Genomic DNA, 10,101 nt, shown 5'->3' on the forward strand with positions numbered 1-10,101 from the left:
GGAAATATTTATGAGACCGACAGGTAAATTTGGCACGGTCTCGGAAGTTATGGAAGGTCGCGGCTGGAAAAATACGCAGTGTAAACCAGCCTTGCCATGATCGTAACGCTTTTTTAAAAACACCTTTCGTCTTAAGTTACTAAACTTTTTCTTTAGCAAGCCTATTATGGGTTCGGCTAGGTGAAAGAGTAACGGAACTCGATATATTCGGACGGACTACTCCCCGGTCAGGGGGCTGTAGGATTTTTTGACCCGTCCGGATCCCTGGAGTGGTAGGCAGCCATTTTAATCGCTCGGCCATCCGACCGTCGATCGTTACTTCAGTGCAATAATAATTTTAATTAAATTTTTAACTGTTATAAGTATAATATTAATTCATTATGTAGTCATTAATATATTATTTATCATCACACTTAAAGAAATATTTTAAAAAATTATTTATACTTCAAAATTTTTTTGTTCGCAAGAGTTTCCATCTGTTGACTATTTCAGTAACTATTCGGTCATTGCTTTCTTACCAGGAGGAAGTGTCGTGAGGACTTCCTGTGGGGTGATGTGTGTTAGATTGTAGCGTGTGATTGTCACTTTCGAATTTCATTTTATTCCGATCGACCAAAGGAGAATCTCGTATTAAGTCGTGATGATATTTTCAGGTAATTGTTAATTAATAACGATTATTCGTGATATTGACAACACGTGGAAATATTTAATAACATATGTGAATTTTGAGGCATGCTGTTTATAATAATTACAGGTATAAGAAGAATATTGTTGTTAAATTGCAACGTGAGAGTTGCATTCACCAGCACGTGGTCTTCTGTGCAGCCTGCTATCGCGGACGAGCTCGTTTCTATTAAAAACGCCGGAACGTGGAAAGCTGAGAGGATTATTACAACCAGACAGGATAGTTCCATTGGAGTAGAAGGCCGAACGGAGAAAGTTTTGAACTTTTGTGCAAATAACTACCTAGGACTTTCGGTAATACTTGCACATATTTCCTAATTAACCTACTTTTTATTAGCATTAGAATGATTTCGGTTAATGTTACCCTTGGTGCCAAGATGGCGACTCGTCTCTGATTTCAGCAAGGAAACAGTGGGACGCACGTTCTAACCTAACCTAACATATTCTAGTAAATTACCATAATTATCAGCAACCAAATTATTAGAATATGTTAGGTTAGAACGTGCATCCCATTGTTTCCTTGCTGGAATCAGAGACGAGCCGCTATCTTGGCACCAAGGGTAACATTAACCATGATTTCTTTCTGTAGAGTCATCCCGATGTTGTCAGAGCGGGCAAAGATGCTCTGGATAAATACGGAGCTGGACTCAGCTCTGTTAGGTTTATATGTGGAACGCAGGTATTCAAATATACTGATGTTATCATGTAATTGCAAAAGTTTATTTGAATGATATTATAATGTATATTTATTAATTTTGAAGGATTTGCACAAAAACTTAGAGGGAAAGATTTCGAAATTTCATGACCGTGAAGACACAATATTGTATGCGAGCTGTTTTGATGCTAATGCTGGTTTGTTTGAAGTCGTTTTGAACGAAAATGATGCAGTTTTATCGGACGAATTGAACCACGCTTCCATTATTGACGGAATCCGACTCTGTAAGGCTAAGAAATTTCGCTACAAGCATAGAGATATGTCGGGTTTGTATTATTATTAAAATGAATAATGACAAAAAATCAAATTTAAAAATAAGATGTATGAGCATATATATATATAGGATTTTACAAAAACCTTTGTGAAACGTTTTTGTAGATCTCGAACAAAAATTAATAGAAAGTAAAGATGCACGAAAAAGGCTAATTGCAACTGATGGAGTATTTAGTATGGATGGTACTGTTGCACCATTGTCGTAAGATATATTTATTTTTATTTAAATAACGTTTAATGAAAACATATTATTCTCTTTGGTTTATTTTGTAATATACATATTACATATTTGTCTATGATATTAAATTAGATTACCTTTTTAAGAATTTTTATGATCAATGTTATATTTTTATATTTTCAAGTTTTGATTATAGTAAAGAACATGTTTTATCTATTTCATATGACTCCATCCAACTTTCTCTCTTGATTGTTATGTTTAACTTTTAATTTTAATATATTTGAAATTAAAAATCATTACATAATTAATATTTTGTTTTTATAATCTTTTAAATACAAAATAGTATAAAATATTTAATTTTTAATGAAATATATGCATTTAAATAGAAACTAAATAGATCAAAGTATGATTTTATCTTAATCTTATCATTTGAAACAATATTGCATCATTTGAAAATGAAACACAAATTGTATCTGAAGGATTTCACTTTCATTTCACTTAAATTTCCTGTTTTAAAAACAGGAAATTTCAAATTTCAAAGGCAATATTATAAATTGCTTTGTAAACAGTTAAATAATAAAAATATAAATAATAGTTATAGCTCTATGTAAAATTATTTGCAAACCAAACTCGAATTTTTCTGTATTAAAAACTATAGTTTATTTTTTTACTTTTGCATTCTGTCTTCTGATTAATTTCCTTGTGTCGACGTATGATAATACTTTTGGTTTATTCATTTTTTAAACAAGTTAAAAATCCTGGGCTTGAAACAGAAATTCTTTTATTTACTTCTGTTTTACCATATTGACAGCAAAATGCATTTTGTTATCAATTATTTTTTAAAATTTATTTTTGTATTTTACAAATATAATTATGATTTAGAGCATGTTTAAACATCTTTCAAGATGTGAATTGCATAGATTAATTCTGGAAATATAGTCTGTGATAAAAAGAATTTAGAAGAATTTTGCACTATAGGATTTTGAAATAAAAAATATAAAAATTTATTTTTATGAAATTATAGCAATGTTATCTTGCAAAAGTCTGTTGGTATGCCAAGAATTAAGTCCTATGTTTTTTGATGGCAATTTTCCCAAGCATTTATGATAGTAGTTTTAAGTTCTGATACTCTCTATAATTTAGGTGACTAGTGTGAACAAGTGTGTGCTAACATCTTCCAAACATTCACTATGGGATTTAAATCCAGTCAGAGGGTAGGCCATTTCATTACTTCTATCATTTTGTCCTCAATCACTCCTTTACTGCTCGATCTGTACAAACGGGTATTGTCATGCTGGAAAATCCATCCATTTCCTGCCATAATTTTACTTAAAATGTGGAAAAATAGTTGCAGAATGCACAAACAACTTTGGGAATTTAAATTGCAATTTGTGCTGTATTTTATTGCATTGCTCCCCAAACCATCACGCTACTGTCTTTTAGATAAGATTGGATCTTTTTTGCAGAAATTGTGAAAATAATATTCAGCTGACCATTTAGATAAGTTTTATCTAAGAAATAACTTTTTGTTTGTGATTATGCCTATAGTCTTTTGCAAATTGCAACTTTGCCTCCTGACACTTTTTTTACTTGATGGAGGTTTGTTGAATTTTTTGTACACTGTATTTTACAAAAATAATTATTGGCATGTATTTATTGTGTGGATTATTTTTGTCACTTACTGTAAGTTTCATATAAAAATTTATAGATTATTTTATTACTTTATTTTTTTTTTTAATGTATAATATCAAAGCTAATCAAAATAAATGTTTGTAAACAATAAACTCAAATATAAGTAGGAATTTATCTAGTAACTATAGAATCTGGAAAACCTTGTTAAGTATGCAGTTTTGAACTGGATAGTTTAGTCTTTGGATAGCTGAACTTATAACAATTTTGTTTAGTTTTCGTGGAAATTATTGATTGTTTTAATTTCAGAATACTTTATTTAGTTAAGTGAAAGCACAATATTTAAAATCCTCTTGTGAATTGTCAATAGTATATCAACTGTATTTGAAAGTTACCAATCTTAATGATATCAAAATATTTTCTTATTTATATATTGATTACTGATTTATGTACTAAATTCATTCAGTTTTTATTTCTGATGGATTTTATTTACACATACAAATACACACATACAAGCACATGCAAAATTCATCATTTAATGTAATTAAAAACAATAGATTTGTCTACGATTCTGAATTATATTCCCTATAATACATTTTTTTTTCTGTCAGTTTTATTAGAATATTTCATGTATTTTATAAACTAATTTAAAAATATATAAAGTAAATATATTGTAACATTTAGTTTCAATTTTTTTCATTGAATACTTAATACGAATTTTATATCAGTTTATGTAATTTGTTACTGATTTACTCTCAAAATAAGTTTCCGAAAGATGCAATTTAATTTATAGATTATCCCATTACAGTTTTATTTTAGTTTTGAGATGCAAACTAAAAATTAATTAACATTTAATATTTTTATTTAACTTCAGAGAAATTTAAAAGAACTAATCAACCATTTTTATATATGTTATTAGAGATAGGTATACAATATATTATTGTTTATTATTTGTTATTCTACCTTATTTATAAATATTGCATTATTTTCTTTTTTGAATTACCAATATTAAAATTTAAATTATATAAATGGTAAGTTATGATTATTAAATAATGATTGAAATAAATTGTTTTACAGTCAGATTTGTGACTTAGCTGATAAATATAATGCTTTAGTATTTGTTGATGAATGTCATGCAACTGGGTTTTTTGGGAAAACTGGGAGGTAAGAATTATATATTTTTAATTTAAAAAAAAAAGAGGATATATCAATAGCAACAAAATTGATATTTGTTCACAAATAATGATTTAAAATAGAGGCACAGAAGAACATTTTGGAATTCTTGGACGTGTTGATATAATTAACTCAACGTTAGGAAAGGCCTTAGGTGGAGCAGCAGGTAAAAAATTAGTTAAATATACCATTATGTAATTTAAAAACTGACAAATAACTAAATAATTAAAAGATTAATAACAGTAAAAACTACATTATTTTGACATTTAAGTATTATCTATGATAATCAAGAAGTGTGCTATTGGTTATTTGTGGATATTACAAAAGATATTTAAAATTTATGTAATTTTTAGTTATTAACATATATATACACTATATGTATGATATGTAATGCTTTTGTATAATTTATATAAGAAATATATTAGTTATTGTTATAATTTATAGGGGAATTTATTTAAAAGTTAAATTATAATTAGAGTAATACATACACGTTTTTTATAATCAAATAATAGATTTATATTTTAAGCTTATTTCAGAAATCACAAACGTGGCTTATTTTAAATTATACAAAAATAGAATTATTATTGAAAATAATCATTTCTTAGTACTTTTGAATATTCATTAATATAATTAAGAAAGCATTTTAATATAAAAAAAAATGCAAAATAATTTAGCAATAGAATTAGTGTACAGTGGTGCCTCGTATAACGTACGCCTCGAATAACGGACGCTGCGAACAACGAACTTTCTGTTCGGCAGTTACATGAGGCGATCAAGTGCGAATGATTTTTCCACTCTTTTGCCATTGCCTTTGACAATCTACTATTTTTAGATGTTTTCCCCTTCTTGGCTTTACAGAATAGCTTCTTGATGTAGGCATTTTGGAAAACAGGTGTTGAAGAAGAGAGAGAAACAGACCACCTTGGACACGTTTTTCAAGAAGCCAGCTGCCAAAAAACAAAGGATGGAACAAGAGGAGTTGACCCTACAAGCCCCGGTAGCCTCTCCTGAATCTGACTCCAATTAAAAAGCAATAAAAAGAGACCCACTGCAATGTGTAAAAAGTGTGTGTCTGTATGAATGTGTGAAGAAAGTGTTCCTTCATCTCCTCCACAACATCTGACTACTCAGCATAATTGGTGACTGCTCCATTTTCATTTTTTTATGGTACAGTAAGGTTATTTTATGCTGCAGAACGAATTAGATGTTTTAACATGTATTTCTATGGGAAAATGCGTTTCGTATAACAGACTTTTCACTTAACGGATGTTCACCTGAAACGGTTTAAGTACGTTATATGAGGCACCACTGTATTTAAAAAATTTAAATGTAATTTACGGATATAAATTGTAATTTTCTAGATTACGATTTATTTTTGAAAGTTTTTTTAATTTTTCTATTTCTGTAAAATTTTTAATAATTATATCACATTAATTGTTTTCCGTTGCTTTTAGGCGGTTATACAACTGCAAAGAGAGAACTAATTGATCTTCTTCGTCAGAGATCTAGGCCTTACCTTTTTTCTAATTCTTTGCCTCCACCTGTTGTATCCTGTGCTAGTAAAGTAAAAGTTTAATTTTGGATACTTTCACTTATTACAATTTGATATTTTTTAAATTAAAAGTATTTTTATTTTCTTTTATTAGGTCTTTGATATTCTTTTAACCAGTTCAGATCTAACAGAGAAAGTTTCAAGAAATACAGAACTGTTTAGATCTGAGATGAAGAAAAGTGGATTCAATATAGCTGTATAGAATCAAAGTTAAATTATTAATGCATATTTATTTTTAACTCTAAAATCACAGTTTCTTATTTTTTTTTATAGGGAGATAATCATCCTATATGTCCTGTAATGTTAGGAGATGCTAAATTAGCTTCTGTATTTGCAGATGAAATGTTAGGTAAATATAGAACTAGACTGTGTCTAATGTAAAACTGATCCCAGAATCGAGTAAATTATAGTAATTTTCCTATTGAAAACAAAGGACAAACGAAACATTACAGAAACTTGCATAATCAGTTGCAGAAACTCAGTTGCTTAAGTTGGATAAAAATATTGTATTAATCTTCTCAAGTCAATGACCAATAATTTATTTGATTTGATTAAATTAATTGTATCAGTTATTTATGAAAATGTTTAAAATTAATATAACTTTTAAAAATAAATATTCATATTTCAGATAAAGGAATATATGTAATAGGATTTAGTTACCCTGTAGTTCCTAAAGGTAGCTATTTTCATATTTTATTTTATTATTTTTACATTAATTAGATATTAAATTGCTAAAGATGTATTAATAAAATGATTTTGATATCAATAAGTAATTTTCATTTATTTAAAATAAATTTTAAATTGCAAGTGGAAGAATGTAAAAATAATTTTTAAACTTTTTCTAAATTTATTTTAATAGGAAAAGCAAGAATTAGAGTTCAAATTTCTGCCGCTCATTCTGAAGAGGATATCAGAAGGACAGTGCAGGCTTTTGTTGATGTTGGAAAGAAATTAAAAGTTTTGTAAATTTTCCACTCAACAATTTACAGGTACTCCTCACTTTATGACCAAGTTCCATTTCGACGACTATGTCGTTAAGCGAATTGGTCGATAAGCGAGAAACTTGCGCCGGGAATATAGGATCGTTGTAAAATTATACAAATTATGCAACAAACTTCAAATTTATTCATAAAAAGACTATTATAGTACGCTTAGTGTGCATGTCACCATTCGCCACTGACCGACACTCAAGCTGAGAAAGGGAATTCCCCGAATTGCAGGTCGAAACTCGATTGGTCGTAAGTGCGAGTGGTCGTTAAGCAGATAGGTCGTAAAGTGAGGAGTACCTGTAGATCGTTTTAGATGCTATTTTGAAACTGGACTATGAAAAGTGGTTAATTTGTTGAGATGACAATATTGAGGTTTTGGTAAATTTTCAATGAAATCAGTCTTTTCAATGAAACCAATTCCAGGTCTCTAGCTATTGCAATTTTTACATTTTTAATGATGGGGAATAAAAATAAAGTTGAAAAATTAAATGAAAATTAACAAGAATGAATGGAAAACCATTAAAAAAAAATACAAGATATTTCTCTATCTCAAGTTTCCAACAAGAAAAATCAAGGTGATATTTTTTTATAGAAATAACTTTGGACAATAAAATAGGAAAAATACAGTAGATCAGTTAAATTTGACTAATGCCTTCATGTATAAACTCACATATAAAGTTGTTTTTTTACATTAACCACCTTTTCATAGTCCAGGTCACATATATTTTGTTTTTTATTTTCTGTGATTTTCTTAAAAGAACACAAAATATACATTTATATTTGAAATTTTTAAAAATAATAACAAAATATTTATATGTTAAACAAGAGTTATTACATATTAAAATACAATGGAAAAAATAGTTTCTACATAAAATTGTGGAGATATTATGAGTTAGTGTGTAACAATAAAAACAATTTATAACAAAATTTGTCATACTTTAACATAACCTATTTTATTTGCCTGCTTCAGTGCATATGTATGTTTCTACATGTACACTCAAAATGAACTAAACTGTAAGATATGTCAAAATTTCAATGAGTTTTTATTTGGAAATATAATTTTCATGTGCTTGAGTTTTATTTTTGTAATGATACATATCTGCGTATAGAGCTTAGTCAGCACGAGAGAATGTTAGGTGTTGAAATCCACATAATAAAAGAAAATGTCAATACAAAAATGTACACTGCTAAATTTATGTTTAACTTAAATTATTTTAATTCTGTTTTCTATTTTAAAATGAAAAAAAAAGTATAATTCCAGGAATTTGTTTATCAAATTATTTTTGTCATAAAAATTTTAAAATTTATTTATACAGTAATTATGCTAAATTGCATACTTGACGAATAAACAAAGATTGTTTATTTGCATGTTTAAAGAATTACTTTTATTGCGGAATTTGTATATTTTTCATTGTCGTGTTAAGAAATATTACGTTGTTTAAAAAGGAATGGTTGTTGTTATATTACCAGATTAATATATAAGAGTTAATATAATCAAATATATTTTTCATATGGGGATTTATTTTTGTAATGGAATTGTTAATAAAAAAATTTTAAAATTAATTTTTAAAGAGTTATTAATATAAATTTCATCATGAAAAAACTAATACACGTTTTTGCATCAAAATATAATAAATTGAATCTATAAATGGAAATTATTCAAAGTTGAATACATAAACAATATTGTTTATAATATAGTATTTGTTTTATAAACGTAAATTTATGTTCAAGGTACTCAGCTTAGACTGAAGATCTTTAGAATCCAATCTTGTTGGATATTATTAAAATTTTTATTTATTTTATGTTTCCATTCAACTGGAATTTAAATTTTAACAATGGATTTTTGACTAAATACTTAAGTTTATTCCAATTTTTTAAAAAATTTAACTCAGAAAAATCCGTTGAAATTAACTATTTGAAATGCTGATAGATATTACAACATATCTAATAAAATATAAAATTTAAATAAAATTTGAAAAAATTGATAAAACAGCTTTTTTAATTACAGAAATTTTAATGAAAATCTCAAATTTTATTATTAAATATTCTTTAAATATTAAATTCATAGCATGAAATTTAAATTACTTCACTAATAAAATTAAATAATAACTTTTTTATTTAATGCAATAATTGTTTCTAACTTTAAAAAAAAAATTATTATTTTAATATAAGAATATATAAATTATAAGTCTTTAGACAATTTTCTACGACTGCAAAATAAACGATTTTATTAAAATTATCATTTGATGTTATCAAACAGATTGTTTTTTAAATGGCAAATCTCTGGAGTGTGGTTAGAAATGTTTAAAAAAAAAAAGGATGTGGCCCTGGGGTCTTTTTATTCGACGCCGCGGTAAAACCTTATTAAGGATTACGAATTTCGCTTGAAAAAATTCAATAAAAATTAGAATTACTCGGTTTATATAATTTACAAGAGGCAGATTATTGTCGGAGGTTTAACGCGTATTATCTCATCAGAAGAGATGGAGAAGGGGGAAGAAAGCTGTTTAAATAGCCGAATAAACAGCGTGGGACATAAAAAATCTTCAACGCATTCGGGAGTAAAAATGGAAGGTGTATTGAGTCAGATAATACATTGGGACATGACAGGTCGGATTATGTTTGCACTTCCCAACCTTGCTTTCGATAATAATAGGTGTTTTATAGGATGGTAATTTTTAGTCGGTGACAAACAAAATTGCCTTGATTTCTATATTTTCACATCAACGCTACTTTTCCTTCTGCTCAGTCTGCACTTCAGAAACGACATATTTTATTATATAATAAAACGACATGGTTTTTATGTGTTTTTTTTTTCTTCTTCTTCTTCTTTCTCTACGATGGGATCCGACTAGAAGATTGAGAAGTCGCTATTTAATGTGTAGGAAATACAGTATTTTAATATCGT

The 10,101-nt window shown here is 27.6% G+C and overlaps 1 protein-coding gene across 1 annotated transcript; it reads left to right on the top strand.

The window, feature by feature from the left end:
• The first annotated feature begins 525 nt into the window (after positions 1 to 525).
• Gcat (Glycine C-acetyltransferase) lies at positions 526 to 8,411 on the top strand. Its single transcript, XM_067280933.1, has 12 exons — positions 526 to 653; positions 755 to 978; positions 1,274 to 1,363; positions 1,446 to 1,665; positions 1,778 to 1,874; positions 4,557 to 4,643; positions 4,736 to 4,818; positions 6,107 to 6,216; positions 6,299 to 6,400; positions 6,478 to 6,553; positions 6,833 to 6,880; positions 7,064 to 8,411. Exons 1-12 carry the CDS (start codon positions 641 to 643, stop codon positions 7,168 to 7,170), a joined length of 1,257 nt encoding a protein of 418 aa, XP_067137034.1. The 5' UTR covers positions 526 to 640; the 3' UTR covers positions 7,171 to 8,411.
• Positions 8,412 to 10,101: the final 1,690 nt, after the last annotated feature.

Source organism: Centruroides vittatus, unplaced genomic scaffold (genome assembly GCF_030686945.1).
Source record: "Centruroides vittatus isolate TY-2023 unplaced genomic scaffold, ASM3068694v2 contig_900, whole genome shotgun sequence".
In the NCBI taxonomy this organism is placed as follows: Eukaryota; Metazoa; Arthropoda; class Arachnida; order Scorpiones; family Buthidae; genus Centruroides; species Centruroides vittatus.